Raw genomic sequence first — 21043 nt, forward strand, 5'->3', positions numbered from 1 at the left:
AGTAGTAGTAGAAACAGTAGCAGTAGTAGTAGTGGTAGCAGTAGTAGTAGTAGTAGAAACAGTAGCAGTAGTAGCAGTAATGGTAGCAATAGTAGCAGTAGTAGTAGTAGTAGCAGCAGTAGTAGTAGTAGTAGAAACAGTAGCAGTAGTAGCAGTAGTAGTAGTAGTAGTAGTAGTAGTAGTAGTAGAAACAGTAGCAGTAGTAGTAGTGGTAGTAGAAGTAGCAGCAGTAGTAGTAGCAGTAGCAGTAGTAGTAGTAGTAGTAGTAGAAACAGTAGCAGTAGTAGCAGTAGTAGTAGAAACAGTAGCAGTAGTAGCAGTAGTAGCAGTAGTAGTAGCAGTAGTAGTAGTAGTAGTAGTAGTAGTAGTAGTAGAAACAGTAGCAGCAGTAGTAGTATTCGCAGTAGTAGTAGTAGAAACAGTAGCAGTAGTAGTAGCAGTAGTAGTAGTAGAAACAGTAGCAGTAGTAGCAGTAGTAGTAGCAGTAGTAGTAGTAGTAGTAGTAGTAGCGGTAGTAGTAGTAGTAGTAGAAACAGTAGCAGTAGTAGTAGTATTCACAGTAGTAGTAGTAGAAACAGTAGTAGTAGCAGCAGTAGTAGTAGTAGCAGTAGTAGTAGTAGTAGTAGTAGTAGGGGTAGTAGTAGTAGTACTAAAGTTTGTAATTTCCACTTTGAGATTTCAGACTTGATTTGCCCTGACACAAAATGTATCAACCCCTACAAAACTGTTCATTAATTATAATCCACGTAATAATTCACATTTCCTGTTGCTGCAGGATTATTTTCCTGCTGTAGAAAATTGGCTCAAATTAAGATCCTACATCTGTAAGTTGTTATGGTAGTCATGTTACAGGAGATGACTTAGAGAGTATTGTGTTTACACGCTGGACAGAACACAATCCCACTAACACACACTGTACGTACTCTGGTAGATATTAAAGCTGACTTATCGCTTTCAATTTATCACTTTTGAAATACCTGCCAATCCTCCTTCTTTCCAGACCCAGACAGTACAATAAATCATAACAGGAGTCCTTACGAGATACCAGAGAGATGCCAGTGACAAGCCAGAAAATCATAAAAACAACTGTACAGGGAGAGAGTGGTAGTGAGAGAGAGAAAGAGAGAGGGGAAAACAAGACAGAATGAAAGAGTGAAGATGGAGGGAGAGAGAGAGAGTGGAGATGGAGGGAGCGACAGAGAGTGGAGATGGAGGGAGATAGGGAGAGAGAGAGAGAGAGTAGAGATGGAGGGAGAGAGAGAGTGGAGATGGATGGAGAGAGAGAGAGGAGATAGAGGGAGAGAGAGAGTGGAGATGGAGAGAGAGATAGAGAATGGAGATGGAGGGAGAGAGAGAGATGGAGAGAGAGAGGAGATGGAGGGAGAGAGAGAGATGGAGAGAGAGAGTTGAGATGGATGGAGGGAGAGAGAGATGGAGAGAGAGAGAGAAAGAGAGAAATGGAGAGAGAGAGATGGAGAGAGAGACAGAAATGGAGAGAGAGAGTGGAGATGGAGGGAGAGAGAGGGAGAGAGAGATAGAGAATGGAGATGGAGGGAGAGAGAGATGGAGAGAGAGAGTCGAGAAGGATGGAGGGAGAGAGAGAGATGGAGAGAGAGAGAGAGAAATGGAGAGAGAGAGTGGAGCTGGAGGGAGAGCGAGAGAGAGAGCGAGAGAGAGAGAGAGAGAGTGGAGATGGAGGGAGAGAGAGATGGAGTGAGAGATTGAGGTAAGGATACCTGCAAGAGTGAGAGTCAGACATCCCAATGTGCAGCAGATATGTAGCTATTATCTCTGCTCTTACTCAGATATATGTCTAGGTCTTTCCTGCTCTGGCTGTGACTGTGGGTCCTCATTCCTAAGGTATAACATTGTAGCAGAACGACTGATGAGGCCTAAGCGATGCCTAAAATGATGCCTAAGCTATAAAAAACAGCAGGCAGTTTGGTAACACCAAGAAGCTGGGTAGCTCTAAGTAAGCAACGCTGGATGATTACAGATGATTACCATTATGATTGCATCCACTTTGCGTCGACTTTGGGTGCTCATGACTAAAATATAGAACTGGAAGTGGAACGAAGCCAGGCAACTTTAGCTTGGCAGGAGAACATTTTTGGAGAAGGGAAAACCCATACATATTAGTTAGTGAGGTGTAGTTTGGTGGGAACAGAACATCTGAGTTAGTGAGGTGTAGTCTGGTGGGAACAGAACATCTGAGTTAGTGAGGTGTAGTCTGGTGGGAACAGAACATCTGAGTTAGTGAGGTGTAGTCTGGTGGGGACAGAACATCTGAGTTAGTGAGGTGTAGTCTGATGGGAACAGAACATCTGAGTTAGTGAGGTGTAGTCTGGTGGGGAACAGAACATCTGAGTTAGTGAGGTGTAGTCTGATGGGAACAGAACATCTGAGTTAGTGAGGTGTAGTCTGGTGGGAACAGAACATCTGAGTTAGTGAGGTGTAGTCTGGTGGGGAACAGAACATCTGAGTTAGTGAGGTGTAGTCTGATGGGGGACATCTGAGTTAGTGAGGTGTAGTCTGGTGGGGGACATCTGAGTTAGTGAGGTGTAGTGTGGTCATCTACTACCAGCCACATCCCCCCCCCCACCCCACCAGACCCCCCCACCCCTACTTCTCTTCGTCGTCTCTTACTACACACCTATTCCTCCATCAGTGTTTCAAATATAATTCAGCGGTGATGGAGAGCAGGGATGTAAATGAGGTGATGGAGAGCAGGGATGTAAATGAGGTGATGGAGAGCAGGGATGTAAATTAGGTGATGGAGAACAGGGATGTAAATGAGGTGATGGAGAACAGGGATGTAAATGAGGTGATGGAGAGCAGGGATGTAAATGCGGTGATGGAGAACAGGGATGTAAATGAGGTGATGGAGAACAGGGATGTAAATGAGGTGATGGAGAACAGGGATGTAAATGAGGTGATGGAGAGCAGGGATGTAAATTAGGTGATGGAGAACAGGGATGTAAATGAGGTGATGGAGAACAGGGATGTAAATGCGGTGATGGAGAGCAGGGATGTAAATGCGGTGATGGAGAACAGGGATGTAAATGAGGTGATGGAGAGCAGGGATGTAAATGAGGTGATGGAGAACAGGGATGTAAATGAGGTGATGGAGAGCAGGGATGTAAATGCAGTGATGGAGAACAGGGATGTAAATGAGGTGATGGAGAACAGGGATGTAAATGAGGTGATGGAGAGCAGGGATGTAAATGAGGTGATGGAGAACAGGGATGTAAATGAGGTGATGGAGAACAGGGATGTAAATGAGGTGATGGAGAGCAGGGATGTAAATGAGGTGATGGAGAACAGGGATGTAAATGAGGTGATGGAGAACAGGGATGTAAATGAGGTGATGGAGAACAGGGATGTAAATGAGGTGATGGAGAACAGGGATGTAAATGAGGTGATGGAGAGCAGGGATGTAAATGAGGTGATGGAGAACAGGGATGTAAATGAGGTGATGGAGAACAGGGATGTAAATGAGGTGATGGAGAACAGGGATGTAAATGCGGTGATGGAGAACAGGGATGTAAATGAGGTGATGGAGAACAGGGATGTAAATGAGGTGTTGGAGAACAGTGATGTAGTCCCAGACCCTGATGACTGTTCTGTTGTTATATTTGTACATTTTGTTACTTTGAAGCAGCGTGCAAAGTGAGCAATGTTGATATATTGTATAATTTCGTCGCCTGTTACAACCAAGAGCACAGACCAGTCTGAGTAGACTTCGCAAGTTCTCTGTCATGTAGCCTCAGTGTCAGAGAGGGAAAAGGGAGCACAGTTCCACAACAGGTATGCTTGCAGCTTTACAGACAAAGAAAACGTCTTGTCTGTAGCCAAAACAGTTATATAAATATTACCAGATATCTTCTTTATACAGGGATTCATAAACCTGTCACGGCTGTTTGAAGGATCGGACCAAAATGCAGCGTGTTCGTAGTTTCACATATTTATTTATAGTGAAACTAAATGCAATACACGAAATATTTGAAACACAAAAAACAACAAACCGTGACGCATAGAGAGGAAAACACACTACTCAAAAGATAATCACCCACAAAAACAGGTGGGACAAACATCAACGTAAATATGACCTCCAATTAGAGGTAACGAGGATCAGCTGCCACCAAATTGGAGATCAACCCAAACAACACCAACATAGAAATACAAAACTAGAAACTGAACATAGAAATACAAAAACAGACAAACACCCCTTGTCACGCCCTGACCTACTCTACCATAGAAAATAACAGCTTACTATGGTCAGGACGTGACAAAACCTTTAATATAATTTCACAAACCATGACACGGGCCATTTTAATCTAATTCCCGGTCGCTAATTATTGGTTTGATGAAGAAACAACGTTGTTCAGTCAGCTAGCTAACAACCTGCTAACTTGACAATAGGTCCAGGTAACTTGCGAGTGTAGCGAAATGCTTGTGCTTCTAGTTCCAACAGTGCAGTATTATCTAACAAATAATCTAATAATTCCCCAACACCTACCTAATACACACAAATCTAAAGGGGTGAATGAGAATATGTACATATAAATATATGGATGAGCGATGGCCGAGCGGCATAGACAAGGTGCAATAGATGGTATAAAATACAGTATATACATATGATATAAGTAATGTAAGATATGTAGACATTATTAACACACACACACACATACACACACACACAGCTATTAAGGTTTACTGGTCAGGCCTGACAGGAGACTCCAGACAGATGGATCTCATTATGACAGATGTCAGAAATAATTCAGCTTGTGCTCCTCCCCTGTATCTGGATGTGCTTCCTCTCTGCTCACTACTGTGTTCTGCTCTGGTCTGACAGTACTAGAGTTGCCTGGCTTGCTCTGGTCTGACAGTACTAGAGTTGCCTGGCTTGCTCTGGTCTGACAGTACTAGAGTTGCCTGGCTTGCTCTGGTCTGACAGTACTAGAGTTGCCTGGCTTGCTCTGGTCTGACAGTACTAGAGTTGCCTGGCTTGCTCTGGTCTGACAGTACTAGAGTTGCCTGGCTTGCTCTGGTCTGATAGTATTAGTAAGTTTGTTTGCATCCCAAATGTCACCCTATGCCCTATGGGCCCTGGTCTAACGTTGTACACTATACAGGGAATAGGGTGCCATTTGGAAAACACCTTAGCCTGGTCTGTCTTGGGTCTTACCTGGTCTGTCCTGGGTCTGGCCTGGGTCTTAACTGGTTTGTCCTGGGTCTGGCCTGGGTCTTATTAACTGGTCTGTCCCAGTCTGTGTCTGGCTTGGTTTGTTCTGTGCCTGGCCTGTTCTGTTCTGGGTCTGGCCTGGGTTTGGCTTGGCCCTGTCTTGGTCTGGGTTTACCTTCATAATGCCATCTTATAGTGAGAGCCCACTTAACGTTACCTATTTGTTTGTGTATCTGTTTTTGAAAAAAAAAAAATTACTAGGTAAGTCAGTTAAGAACAAATCATTATTTACAATGACAGCCTACCCCGGCCAAACCCCCCCCTGCCCCGGTCAAACCCTCCCCTAACCCGGCCAAACCCTCCCTACCCCGGCCAAACCCTCCCCTAACCTGGCCAAACCCTCCCCTACCCCGGCCAAACCCTCCCCTAACCCGGCCAAACCCTCCCCTACCCCGGTCAAACCCTCCCCTAACCCGGTCAAACCCTCCCCTAACCCGGCCAAACCCTCCCCTAACCCGGCCAAACCCTCACCTACCCCGGCCAAACCCTCCCCTAACCCGGCCAAACCCATCCCTACCCCGGCCAAACCCTCCCCTAACCCGGCCAAACCCTCCCCTAACCCGGCCAAATCCTCCCCTAACCCGGCCAAACCCTCCTCTACCCCGGCAAAACCCCACCTACCCCGGCCAAATCCTCCCCTACCCCGGACGACGCTGGGACAATTGTGTGCAACCCTATGGCACTCTCGATCACAACTGGTTATAATACAGCCCAGGATTGAACCAGGGTCTGTAGTGACGCCTCTAGCACTGCGATACAGTGCCTTAGACCGCTGCACCATTCTGTCCCCCTAAATGCTGTGGTTAGTGGTTGAGTGGGTCTGCTGCCCTGCAAGTGGCTGTTAGCTTGGTCTGGTCTTCATAATGTCCCATTATGAGGTCATCGTAGAGCCACTTCACTTATTGACCTCTTTTATTGATTGATGTATTTATATCCCCCACTTAGTTTGTATAGTCATGTTTGCTGAGGGGAGCAAAAGATGAGAAACTGATATACACAAGTTTGAGTAGACACACAAACACAGACACACACACACACACACACACACACAAACACAGACACACACAGACACACACACACACACACACACACACACACACACACACACACACACAGTGGTGTAAAGTACTTAAGTAAAAATACTTTAAAGTACTACTTAAGTAGTTTTTGGGGGTATCTGTACTTTACTATTTATATTTTTGACAACTTTTACTTCACTACTGTAAATTAAGAAAATAATTAACTTTTTACTCCGTACATTTTCCCTGACACCCAAAAGTACTCGTTACATTTTGAATGCTTAGCAGGACAGGAAAATGGTCCAATTCAAGAGAAAATCCCTGGTCATCCCTACCGCCTCTGATCTGGAGGACTCACTAAACAAAAGCTTTGTTTGTAAATTATGTCTGAGTGTTGGCGCATTCCCCTGGCTATCCCAAAGTTTAACAAAATAAAAATACAAAATGATGCCATCTGCTTTGCTTAATATAAGGAATTTGAAATGATTTTGATACTTAAGTATATTTTAGCAATTCCATTTGACTTTTGATACTTAAGTATATTTAAAACCAAATAATTTTAGACTTTTACTGAAATAGTATTTTACTGGCTGACTTTTGCTTTTACAGGAGTCATTTTCTATTAAGGTATCTATACTTTTATTTAAGCACACACACTGCTTGTTAATATTCTCCACAGAGAGAGGGGGGAAAAGAGAAAGAGAGAGGGAGAGGGAGAGGGAGGGAGAGAGGGAGGTAGAGAGAGGGAGAGGGGGGAGAGAGAGAGAGAGAGAGGGGAGAGGACGAGAGAGCAGGGGAGAGAGAGAGAAGGAGAGAGGGGGAGAGAGGGAGAGAGAGAGAAAGAGAGAAAGCAAGAGAGAGAAAGAGAGGGAGAGAGAGAGAAAGAGAAAGAGAGAAAGCAAGAAAGAGAAAGAGAGGGAGAGAGGGAAAGAGAGAGTTCCTGGTTTAAACATTCCTTGGGATAAGATCATGCAGCAGACAAAGAGCCTTTGGCTGGGAGGGAGGGAGGGAGGGAGGGAGGGAGGGAGGGAGGGAGGGAGGGAGGGAGGGGAGGGAGGGAGGGAGGGGAATGGAGAAGTGGGGATCTAATTTCCTTTTCCAAATGTTCATGAAAAACAGACGGCCTCAGATATTTCATAAGTACAGACTGGTTATTTATCTGTCACATTCTTCTACACCAGGAAGGCTGAGCTGCCTCCATTCTTCTACACCAGGAAGGCTGAGCTGCCTCCAAAATGCCACCCTATTCCCTACATAGTGCATTACTTTTAGTATGGTTAGTGTGGTCTTTGGTCAAAAGTAGTGCACTATGTAGGGGTGTGGGCTGAGGGGTGGGGCGAGGGGCGGGGTGAGGTGTGGGGTGAAGTGTGGGGCGAGGGGTGAGGTGTGGGGTTGGGTGAGGGGTATTGGGTGTTGAGGTGTGGGGTGAGGTGTGGGGTGAGGTGAGGTGAGGTGAGGTGTGGGGTGAGGTGAGGTGTGGGGTGAGGTGAGGTGTGGCGTGGGGTAGCGTGGGGTGAGGCGAGGTGTGATCTGTAATCTTCTCTTGTGAAGAAGTAGCCCTGCCAGAGACTTGTAACCCTAAATGTCACCCTCAGACCTAGAGAATAGCCTTTTTTCTAAGGGTTTAGGTATTGGGGTTGGTGAACAGAAGACCCATATTGAATACCCAGAGTTTACACTGACACGCTCTCTCTCTCCTTCTCATCTCCTGAAGGTGTTGGAGGAACATATTATATCTATTTATCTGTCTCTGATTTAGAGGGGTTGGGTTAAATGCGGAAGACATATTTTCAGATAAATGCATTCAGTTGTACAACTGACAACGTGTCCCCCCCTTTCCCCTTTATGTAATTTATCTTGTCTTGGGAGTTGTGAGATTGGTTTAACGTCTTCTCTCTTCTTACAGGGTGACATCCAGCAGCTGCTGATTGTGGCCGACCCACGGGCAGCGTACGACTACTGTGAACACTACAGCCCCGACTGTGAAACACCTCATCAGGAGCAGCCACAGGCACAAGAACCAGAGGATGAGGTATGGAGGGAGGGAGGGAGGGAGGGAGGGAGGGAGGGAGGGAGGGAGGGGAGGGAGGGAGGGAGGGAGAGAGAGAGAGAGAGAGAGAGAGAGAGAGAGAGAGAGAGAGAGAGAGAGAGAGAGAGAAAGAGATGGGTGAGAGAGAGAGAAAGAGAGAGAGGAGAGAAAGAGACAGGTGAGAGAGAGAGAGAGCGAGAGAGAGAGAGAGAGAGAGAGAGGAGGGAAAGAGACAGGTGAGAGAGAGAGAGAGAGAGAGAGAGAGAGAGAGAGAGAAAGAGACAGGTGAGAGAGAGAGAGAGAGAGAGAGAGAGAAAGAGAGAGAGAGAGAGAGAGAGAGAGAGAGGGGGAGAGAGACGTGAGAGAGAGAGAGAGAGACAGGTGAGAGAGAGAGAGAGAGAGAGAGAGAGGGGGGAGAGAGAGAGGGGGGGAGAGAGAGAGAGAGAGAGAGGAGAGAGAGAGACAGGTGAGAGAGAGAGAGAGAGGAGAGAAAGAGAGAGGGGGGAAAGAGACAGGTGAGAGAGAGAGAGAGAGAGAGAGAGGAGGGAAAGAGACAGGTAGAGAGAGAGAGAGAGAGAGAGAGAAAGAGACAGGTGAGAGAGAGAGCGAGAGAGAGAGAGAGAGAGAGGGGAGAGAGAGAGGGGGGGAGGAAAGTGGTGAGGGAGGAAGGTAATCTGTAAAACACCTCACCAGGAGGATGAGGTCAATGTCTTGGTGAGTGAAGGACAAAAGCGGGAGGGATGGTAGTGAGGGAGAGAGGGTGGGGGTTTTGTGTTCAGGTACTGATGCAGGATACTTCTGTAAAACGCGTGTTGTCCATCAAAGGCTGTCTTTAAATCCTCCCCATTTGAAGACATATTACAGTAATTTACAGTCTTGAACAGTTTGAGTAATTCCCACTGTATCCTGACAAAGAGTAGTAGGTCAAAGCCTACCTCTGTGTATCTCAGAGCCTGCCAATCTAGTAAGGTAAAAACATGTAGTGACTTGCCAGAGTGAACGTTTTGACAAGATTCACATGTGAAATAAATGTCTTCAATCTGTTTTGACCTATTTCTTCTTTGTCATACGATCATATTTCAAGATGAACACTGATGCATTTATCATCGGTGTCTAATTTGTGTTTTATGTCAACTGGCTCCAACTCCATGTAAATCCTCAACTGGCTCCAACTCCATGTAAATCCTCAACCGGCTCCAACTCCATGTAAATCCTCAACTGGCTCCAACTCCATGTAAATCCTCAATTGGCTTCAACTCCATGTAAATCCTCAACTGGCTCCAACTCCATGTAAATCCTCAACTGGCTCCAACTCCATGTAAATCCTCAACTGGTTCCAACTCCATGTAAATCCTCAACTGGCTCCAACGCCATGTAAATCCTCAACCGGCTTCAACTCCATGTAAATCCTCAACTGGCTCCAACTCCATGTAAATCCTCAACTGGCTCCAACTCCATGTAAATCCTCAACTGGCTCCAACTCCATGTAAATCCTCAACTGGCTCCAACTCCATGTAAATCCTCAACTGGCTCCAACTCCATGTAATCTTACAACTGGCTCCAACTCCATGTAATCCTCAACTGACTCCAACTCCATGTAAATCCTCAACCGGCTCCAACTCCATGTAAATCCTCAACTGGCTCCAACTCCATGTAAATCCTCAACTGGCTCCAACTCCATGTAAATCCTCAACTGGCTCCAACTCCATGTAAATCCTCAACTGGCTCCAACTCCATGTAAATCCTCAACTGGCTCCAACTCCATGTAAATCCTCAACTGGCTTCAACTCCATGTAAATCCTCAACTGGCTCCAACTCCATGTAAATCCTCAACTGGCTCCAACTCCATGTAAATCCTCAACTGGTTCCAACTCCATGTAAATCCTCAACTGGCTCCAACTCCATGTAAATCCTCAACCGGCTTCAACTCCATGTAAATCCTCAACTGGCTCCAACTCCATGTAAATCCTCAACTGGCTCCAACTCCCTGTAAATCCTCAACTGGCTCCAACTCCATGTAAATCCTCAACTGGCTCCAACTCCATGTAAATCCTCAACTGGCTCCAACTCCATGTAATCTTACAACTGGCTCCAACTCCATGTAATCCTCAACTGGCTCCAACTCCATGTAAATCCTCAACTGGCTCCAACTCCATGTAAATCCCTCAAACACACAACCATCTACTCTGCAAAGCTTCATTCTTCAACCAAATCCACATACTCAAAATATAATGATGTCAAGGCATCTCTCCAAATGGCACCGTATACCCTTCATGGTGCACTACTTTGACCAGAGCTCAGTGTGCCCTTGTCAGAAGAGGTGAACTATGTAGGGAGTAGGCTGCCATTTTGGGAAGCAGAATCTGTACTGTGATATTCAGATCTCATCCTGAAGGAAAACGCTGACATTTTCCTATTCCACTATATGAGCTCACACTAGAAACTTTCCTCTCTCTCTGCCACAAAATATGAGTCTCTACTTTGGTGTGTGTGTGTGTGTGTGTGTGTGTGTGTGTGTGTGTGTGTGTGTGTGTGTGTGTGTGTGTGTGTGTGTGTGTGTGTGTGTGTGTCTGTGTGTGTGTGTGTGTCTGTGTGTCTGTGTGTCTGTGTGTGAGAGAGTGGTCTCAGTGATTTATATCTATAATGACTGCACCAGGTTCAGGAGTCTTGGAGCTCAGCTCTCCTTCCCTGGGATCACACACACACAGGGCAATGGGACATACACGCATACAGTATACACCACATTTCATAAATAAAGGATTTACGGTTAAATAAATAAACAAATAAACAAATAATAATAGAGTACTAGTCAAAAGTTTGGACACACCTACTCAGTCAAGGGTTTTTCTTAATTTTTTACTATTTTCTCCACTGTTAAATAATAGTGAAGATATCAAAACTATGAAATAACACATATGGAATCATGTACTGTCGTAACCAAAAAAGTGTTAAACAAATCAAAATATATTTTAGATTTTAGATTCTTCAAAGTAGCCACCATTTGCCTTGATGACAGCATTGAACACTCTTGGCATTCTCTCAACCAGCTTCATGAGTTAGTCACCTGGAATGCATTTCAATTAACAGGTGTGCTTTGTGTCCCTTGAATGAGTAGGTGTATCCAAACTTTTGATTGGTACTGTATATGACATTATTGTAGTTGTTGTAGTCTGTGAATCAAAAGAGGTAATTGTCTAGAGAAAGACACACACACACACACACACACACACACACAGGCGCACACACACACACACACATCCTGGGAAATGTAAGCATTATTTCCTTCCAAAGCTAGACGCCCAGTCCAATACCTGGAAAACCAACTACTGGTTCTGGACGCCCAGTCCAATTCCTGGAAAACCAATTATTGGTTCTGGACGCCCAGTCCAATGCCTGGAAAACCAACTACTGGTTCTGGACGCCCAGTCCAATACCTGGAAAACCAATTACTGGTTCTGGACGCCCAGTCCAATACCTGGAAAACCAATTACTGGTTCTGGACGCCCAGTCCAATACCTGGAAAACCAACTACTGGTTCTGGACGCCCAGTCCAATACCCGGAAAACCAATTACTGGTTCTGGACGCCCAGTCCAATACCCGGAAAATCAATTACTGGTTCTGGACGCCCAGTCCAATACCTGGAAAACCAACTACTGCTTCTGGACGCCCAGTCCAATACCTGGAAAACCAATTACTGCTTCTGGACGCCCAGTCCAATACCTGGAAAACCAATTACTGGTTCTGGACGCCCAGTCCAATTCCTGGAAAACCAACTAATGGTTCTGGACGCCCAGTCCAATACCTGGAAAACCAATTACTGGTTCTGGATGCCCAGTCCAATACCTGGAAAACCAATTACTGGTTCTGGACGCCCAGTCCAATACCTGGAAAACCAATTACTGGTTCTGGACGCCCAGTCCAATACCTGAAAAACCAATTACTGGTTCTGGACGCCCAGTCCAATACCTGGAAAACAAACTACTGGTTCTGGACGCCCAGTCCAATACCTGGAAAACCACTACTGGTTCCGGACGCCCAGTCCAATACCTGGAAAACCACTACTGGTTCCGGACGCCCAGTCCAATACCTGGAAAACCACTACTGGTTCCGGACGCCCAGTCCAATACCTGGAAAACCACTACTGGTTCCGGACGCCCAGTCCAATACCTGGAAAACCACTACTGGTTCTGGACGCCCAGTCCAATACCTGGAAAACCACTACTGGTTCCGGACGCCCAGTCCAATAGCTGGAAATAATTGTCTTTATAAATCCTTGTTGTTTTGAATGAGGCGATAGAGACACTTTACATGTAGGCCTCTTCTAGATTATACAAAAACAAAAATCAATAGTTATTATTATATTGTCAACCAATCAGGTGTTTCAGGTCTGTTGATCAGATGACCTTAGGAAAGGAACAAGTTGAAAGGACGGAGGGATGACGGGATTGATGGACGTAAAGGTCAGGGGGTTCAATGTTAATAGTATGACTTTGACCCTGACCTTGACCAGAGATACCATGAGCCCTGAGCACCTACCCACCCCGTGATGCTTTGCGACACCCCGACACACGCCTAGAGACACATGCAACAGCAGAGAGACCAGGAAGGAGAAGAGGGATGGAGGGAGAAGGGGAGTCTTTTATGAGCACACTTCAATATTTATCTCTTTCATCAAACTCTCTGGCCTGTGGTGGTGAATTCTTCAGGCTTGGTCAGGCTCTCCAACATCATAAATATACTATCTCGGTTTCCTTTCTCTCTCTCTCTCTCTCTCTCTCTCTCTCTCTCTCTCTCTCTCTCTCTAATTTTCTCTCTGTGCTCACCTCATTTTCTCTCTCTCTCCTTTTTCTCTCTCTCTCTCTCTCTCCTTTTTTTCTCTCTCTCTCCTTTTTCTCTCTCTCTCTCTTTCATTTTCTATCTCACTCTCTCTGTGCTCTCTCCTTTTCTCTCTCTCCATTTCTCTCTCATTTTTTCTCTCTCTCTCTCTCTCTCTCTCTCTCTCTCTCTCTCTCTCTCTCTCTCTCTCTCTCTCTCTCTCTCTCTCTCGCTCTCTCCTCCTTGTCCAGGGAAACCCAAGGCAGTCAGCCAGCCATTCGGGCCTTCGGTCTTATATTATTTTTGATGAGTTCATCAGTTGGACTGGGACTAATATGAATCTGTCCCTTCTGATAGAGGTAGAGATAGAGTATCAGCCTCTGTTTTGACTGGACACCAGTTGTATGAATGGCACCCTACGGGCCCTGGTCTAAAAAGAAGTGCACTATATAGGGATAGGGTTTCATTTGGGATGCACAACTTAGCCTGTCAACTTCATTGGCCATGTTCTGTTATAACCTCCACCCGGCACAGCCAGAAGAGGACTGGCGACCCCTCATAGCCTGGTTCCTCTCTAGGTTTCTTCCTAGGTTTTGGCCTTTCTAGGGAGTTTTTCCTAGCCACCGTGCTTCTACACCTGCATTGCTTGCTGTTTTGGGGTTTTAGGCTGGGTTTCTGTACTGCACTTTGAGATATCAGCTGATGTAAGAAGGGGTATATAAATACATTTGATTTGATTTGATTCATCTGCCTCGCGTCTGTTTTTTGACTGGACCAAATCTTTTTATTCAGGGAGGAAAAAGTAAAAAACAAAAAAACGTTGTTCCTCAATGACAGACGTTATGTTTTTATGTCTTTCAAAGTGTTTACAGGCTGTTTACCGTAACTGTATCTTAACTGAAGCCCTGTATCTTCTTCTGGAACTGTAATTACATCCTCTGCTATCTTTAGGTTGCCCATAAGGTTTCACCTATAAACACACAGGCGCTTTCATTTTTAACTTGTTTTGTTCCCAGATGTTTCCCAGACATGCCACTATGCAAATATTATGCCATTAACATGTAATCCATATAGCTATTTAAAAAAATATATATTGAAAAGTATGTAAAAAAAAAAAAAAAAAAAAGGTGTTTTATTCTCACACACTCATACGCTCTGCCTATAATATAATGAACAGACATTTAGCCCTATTCCTATATCTACATGTTGGTCATTTAGCAGACACTCTTATCCTGAGCAACTTACAGTCAGTGCATTCATCTAAAGATGACTAGGTGGGACATCCACATATCACAGGTATAGAAAGTACATTTTTCCTCAATATCATAGCTATTAGTAGAGTCAGAGCTAGAAGGGGATGGGGGGGGTCAAGTGCAAGTGCTGGTTAGGTTATTTATATATATAGGAAGAAGACGCGTTCTGTCTCCTAGAGATGAACGTACTTTGGTGCAAAAAGTGCAAATCAATCCCAGAACAACAGCAAAGGACCTTGTGAAGATGCTGGAGGAAACAGGTACAAAAGTATCTATATCCACAGTAAAACGAGTCCTATATCGACATAACCTGAAAGGCCGCTCAGCAAGGAAGAAGCCACTACTCCAAAATGGTCATAAAAAAGCCAGACTACAGTTTGCAACTGCACATGGGGACAAAGATCATACTTTTTGGAGAAATGTCCTCTGGTCTGATGAAACAAAAATAGAACTGTTTGGCCATAATGACCATCATTATGTTTGGAGGAAAAAGGGGCAAGCCGAAGAACACCATCACAACCATGAAGTTTGACCCAAGTTAAACAATTTAAAGGCAATGCTACCAAATACTAATTGAGTGTATGTAAACTTCTGACCCACTGGGAATGTGATGAAAGAAATAAAAGCTGAAATAAATCATTCTCTCTACTATTATTCTGTCATTTCACATTCTAAAAATAAAGTGGTCATCCTAACTGACCTAAGACAGGGAATTTTTACTAGGATTAAATGTCAGGGATTTTGAAAAACTGAATTTAAATGTATTTTGCTAATGTGTATGTAAACTTCTGACTTCAACTGTATATATATATATATATATATATATATATATATATATATATATATATATATATATATATATATATATATATATATATTATTTTTTTTTTATTTTTTTTTTCTCTCCCCAATATTAAAATACTGTACTTTCCAACAGCATGATGCAGTGGGGGCAAGGAGGATATAGTTCTTTAGAGGATATAGTACCATAGAGGATATAGTACGTTAGAGGATATAGTACTTTAGAGGATATAGTACTTTAGAGGATATAGTACCATAGAGGATATAGTACTTTAGAGGATATAGTACTTTAGAGGATATAGTACTTTAGAGGATAAAGTACTTTAGAGGATATAGTACTTTAGAGGATAAAGTACTTTAGAGGATACAGTACTTTAGAGGATATAGTACTTTAGAGGATAAAGTACTTTAGACAATATAGTACTTTAGAGGATATAGTACTTTAGAGGATATAATACTTTAGAGGAAATAGTACTATAGAGGATAGAGTACTTAGGGGGACATAGTACTAGAGAGGAAATAGTACAATAGAGGATATAACGTTGTATGTGTCACGCCTGCTCCCTCTCTTCCCCCATTGGCGCTCGAGGGCGCCAGGCTCCCCCGGCATTACGCACTCCTGTCATCATCATTACGCACACCTGCCTTCCCCCCGTCACGCGCATCAGCGATTATTGGACTCACCTGGACTCAATCACCTCTGTCATTATTGTTCCCTGCTTCTGCATTGATTGCCATATGTCCTTGTTTACCCGCGTGCTGACGCTGTTCCTGTCCTGTTACCTGTCTGTTCTTCATTAAATGTTCAATTCCCCGTACCTGCTTCTCATCTACAGCATTGGTCCTTTTACAGTATGGCATTTGATATTACAACTACACTCAATCTTATATTTTTTTGAGTTAGAGAGAGCATAGTTGTTGGGAACTGTCTGAAAAAACATCACTCATCTCAGTCAAAGCCATGTAAATATGAAGAATGTGATATATCATAGTATCCTTTTTTTTATGTATTGAAAAAAAAGGAATACTGTATTTACAGGTGTGTACTAACTGGGTTTACCTGTCTGTTTGCCTGTCCCTCCGCTCCCGTCCAGTACAATTCGTACGACCTAGAATACAGTGAGGCCTACGACTACAGTGAAGGAGAAGTTGCCACTGAAACGGCCCCAACAGAAGGAGCCAAACCTGCACCTGAGGTAAAACACACCCCTGCAAAGGGGACAATGACATCTCCACTTCACGAAGGTGATTTATATCTAGTCTTATATCTAACGTAGTTATAGATATACGTATATTCATAATATCTGAATATGTTCGCTTTACATAGTGGGTAACTAACGTATTACAAAAAAATGGTTGGAACACATCTATGTGTCTCTGAGGTGAGTATGGATGTTACATTTCTCATGTTGACGCTGTAGTGAGTGGTTACATTTCTCATGCTGATGCTGTAGTGAGTGGTTACATTTCTCATGTTGATGTTGTAGTGAGTGGTTACATTTCTCACGTCGACGCTGTAGTGAGTGGTTACATTTCTCATGTTGACGCTGTAGTGAGTGGTTACATTTCTCATGTCGAAGCTGTAGTGAGTGGTTACATTTCTCATGTTGATGCTATATAGTGAGTGGTTACATTTCTCATGTTGATGCTGTAGTGAGTGGTTACATTTCTCATGTTGATGCTGTAGTGAGTGGTTACATTTCACATGTTGATGCTGTAGTGAGTGGTTACATTTCTCATGTTGACGCTGTAGTGAGTGGTTACATTTCTCATGTTGATGCTGTAGTGAGTGGTTACATTTCTCATGTCGACGCTGTAGTGAGTGGTTACATTTCTCACGTCGATGCTGTAGTGAGTGGTTACATTTCTCATGTTGATGCTGTAGTGAGTGGTTACATTTCTCATGTCGATACTATAGTGAGTGGTTACAATTCTCATTTTGATGCTGTAGTGAGTGGTTACATTTCTCATGTTGATGCTGTAGTGAGTGGTTACATTTCTCATGTTGATGCTGTAGTGAGTGGTTACATTTCTCATGTTGATGCTGTAGTGAGTGGTTACATTTCTCATGTTGATGCTGTAGTGAGTGGTTACATTTCTCAAGTCGATGCTGTAGTGAGTGGTTACATTTCTCATGTCGATGATGTAGTGAGTGGTTACATTTCTCATGTTCACGCTATATAGTGAGTGGTTACATTTCTCATGTCGATGATGTAGTGAGTGGTTACATTTCTCATGTTGATGCTATATAGTGAGTGGTTACATTTCTCATGTTGATGCTGTAGTGAGTGGTTACATTTCTCATGTTGATGCTGTAGTGAGTGGTTACATTTCTCATGTTGATGCTGTAGTGAGTGGTTACATTTCTCATGTCGACGCTGTAGTGAGTGGTTACATTTCTCATGTCGACGCTGTAGTGAGTGGTTACATTTCTCATGTCGATGCTGTAGTGAGTGGTTACATTTCTCATGTTGATGCTGTAGTGAGTGGTTACATTTCTCATGTCGATACTATAGTGAGTGGTTACATTTCTCATGTTGATGCTGTAGTGAGTGGTTACATTTCTCATGTTGATGCTGTAGTGAGTGGTTACATTTCTCATGTTGATACTATAGTGAGTGGTTACATTTATCATGTTGACGCTGTAGTGATTGGTTACATTTCTCATGTTGATGCTGTAGTGAGTGGTTACATTTCTCATGTTGATGCTGTAGTGAGTGGTTACATTTCTCATGTCGATGCTGTAGTGAGTGGTTACATTTCTCATGTCGATTATTTAGTGAGTGGTTACATTTCTCATGTCGATGATGTAGTGAGTGGTTACATTTCTCATGTCGATGATGTAGTGAGTGGTTACATTTCTCATGTCGATGATGTAGTGAGTGGTTACATTTCTCATGTCGATGATGTAGTGAGTGGTTACATTTCTCATGTCGATGATGTAGTGAGTGGTTACATTTCTCATGTTGATGCTGTAGTGAGTGGTTACATTTCTCATGTCGATGATGTAGTGAGTGGTTACATTTCTCATGTCGATGATGTAGTGAGTGGTTACATTTCTCATGTTGATGCTGTAGTGAGTGGTTACATTTCTCATGTCGATGCTGTAGTGAGTGGTTACATTTCTCATGTCGATGATGTAGTGAGTGGTTACATTTCTCATGTCGATGATGTAGTGAGTGGTTACATTTCTCATGTTGATGCTGTAGCGAGTGGTTACATTTCTCATGTTGATGCTGTAGTGAGTGGTTACATTTCTCATGTCGATTATTTAGTGAGTGGTTACATTTCTCATGTCGATGATGTAGTGAGTGGTTACATTTCTCATGTCGATGATGTAGTGAGTGGTTACATTTCTCATGTCGATGATGTAGTGAGTGGTTACATTTCTCATGTCGATGATGTAGTGAGTGGTTACATTTCTCATGTTGACGCTGTAGTGAGTGGTTACATTTCTCATGTCGACGCTGTAGTGAGTGGTTACATTTCTCACGTCGATGCTGTAGTGAGTGGTTACATTTCTCATGTTGATGTTGTAGTGAGTGGTTACATTTCTCATGTTGATGCTGTAGTGAGTGGTTACATTTCTCATGTTGATGCTGTAGTGAGTGGTTACATTTCTCATGTTGATGCTGTAGTGAGTGGTTACATTTCTCATGTCGATGATGTAGTGAGTGGTTACATTTCTCATGTCGATGATGTAGTGAGTGGTTACATTTCTCATGTTGATGCTGTAGTGAGTGGTTACATTTCTCATGTTGATGCTGTAGTGAGTGGTTACATTTCTCATGTCGACGCTGTAGTGAGTGGTTACATTTCTCATGTCGATTATTTAGTGAGTGGTTACATTTCTCATGTCGATTATTTAGTGAGTGGTTACATTTCTCATGTCGATTATGTAGTGAGTGGTTACATTTCTCATGTCGATGATGTAGTGAGTGGTTACATTTCTCATGTCGATGATGTAGTGAGTGGTTACGAGTCGTTATCATCCCAATATTTTCTACCTTTTCCTTCTTCTTTCTTGTGTTTTATCATGAATGTACAGGCTGCCGCTGTGGATGCAGCCGCTGTGGATGCAGCCGCTGTGGATGGAGAATACACAGCCTATGACTACGGCACGGTGGACAGCGCTCAACCGGCTGAGAACCCTACAGACTCAACCTCTCCAGTCTTGGTACATACTTCTTCATGTTTAATGCACACTTTTATCACTAAATGTTAGGTCATTCACTAAATGTTAGGTCATTCACTAAATGTTTGGTCATTCACTAAACTACAGAGTTTAACTCAGTTGCCTGTGTCCCAAATTGCACCCTATATTCCGTATAGTAGTGCACTACTTTTGACCTGAGCCTACTGTATGTGGTTCTTATCATCAGTAGTGCACTATATAGGGAATAGGGTACCATAAGACACAGGTCATGTCTTTCTGAAGGAGGATGGACTTCCTGGTCCCATCAAAGTAAAAATGTGATCCGAAATGACAACGGCGTAAACAATTTTAAAACATGTAGGGTTTTTCCAACAGTTGAGCCGCCAGACAGAGAGACATCAACGTTATATACGGTGGTTTGATGTATGTGGCGTATGAAATGCCAGAACGCTTTCCAATACCACATGATGTAATATGAATACCTCATGTTATATTCTGGTGAGAACGTTCCTTGTCTCCATTAATTCCGAGGCCAATTTGGATACGATCAAATGGCTGTTAAATACTGAGGTTTTGTGTATACTATTCTCAAAGAGATTGTTTAAGAATTTAGACTTAAAACGGTTTTAAAAGCAGCTCAGTGCTAAAAAATAAAGCACGTAGTCCTTATGTGGAAACCTCTTTTTGAACCTTTCTGAACTCATCATCCAATTTAGAAATGACAAAGCCCTCAGCTTGCGATCTCCGAGTAAGATTACTAGATATTACAAAGATCAAAGAACAAACGATGTTAAAAACAATGGATGTTCTTTTTCCTTGGAGACACAAAAAACCCAGATTACCCATAGGGATCTGGTCAAAAGTAGTGCACTATGTAGGGAATAGAGTTCCATAGGGCTCTGGTCAAAAGTAGTGCACTATATAGGGAATAGGGTGCCCTTAAGGACAGAAACAACTCTTAAATCTGATCTTGATATAAAATGAACTATTAAAACTCTGCCAGCTAATGAATTGTGACCAACGGGGTTTATCCTATCTCCTCTTGTTTATTGTGACCAACGGGGTTCATCCCATCTCCTCTTGTTTATTGTGACCAACGGGGTTCATCCCATCTCCTCTTGTTTATTGTGACCAACGGGGTCATCCCATCTCCTCTTGTTTATTGTGACCAACGGGGTTCATCCCATCTCCTCTTGTTTATTGTGACCAACGGGGTTCATCCCATCTCCTCTTGTTTATTGTGCCCAACGGGGTTCATCCCATCTCCTCTTGTTTATTGTGACCAACGGGGTTCATCCCATCTCTTCTTGTTTATTGTGACCAACGGGGTTCATCCCATCTCCTCTTGTTTATTGTGACCAACGGGGTTCATCCCATCTCCTCTTGTTTATTGTGACCAACGGGGTTCATCCCATCCCCTCTTGTTTATTGTGACCAACGGGGTCCATCCCATCTCCTCTTGTTTATTGTGACCAACGGGGTTCATCCCATCTCCTCTTGTTTATTGTGACCAACGGGGTTCATCCCATCCCCTCTTGTTTATTGTGACCAACGGGGTCCATCCCATCTCCTCTTGTTTATTGTGACCAACGGGGTTCATCCCATCTCCTCTTGTTTATTGTGACCAGCGGGGTTCATCCCATCTCCTCTTGTTTATTGTGACCAGCGGGGTTCATCCATCTCCTCTTGTTTATTGTGCCCAGCGGGGTAGTTTCCTGTAGTTT

General features: G+C 43.5%; 1 protein-coding gene across 1 annotated transcript in view; it reads left to right on the forward strand.

Moving 5' to 3' along the window:
- The window catches only part of LOC106569492 (collagen alpha-1(XI) chain), a 177857-nt gene that overhangs the window by 43709 nt on the left and 113105 nt on the right, over window positions 1-21043 (forward strand). Inside the window, exons 5-7 of the mRNA XM_082961028.1 lie at window positions 8171-8296; window positions 16258-16359; window positions 19212-19340. Of these exons, the coding sequence (XP_082817154.1) occupies window positions 8171-8296; window positions 16258-16359; window positions 19212-19340 (357 nt within the window). The remainder of the gene's footprint in view (window positions 1-8170; window positions 8297-16257; window positions 16360-19211; window positions 19341-21043) is intronic.

The sequence above is a fragment of the Salmo salar genome, chromosome 14, assembly GCF_965601325.2.
Source record: "Salmo salar chromosome 14, fSalSal1, whole genome shotgun sequence".
In the NCBI taxonomy this organism is placed as follows: domain Eukaryota; kingdom Metazoa; phylum Chordata; class Actinopteri; order Salmoniformes; family Salmonidae; genus Salmo; species Salmo salar.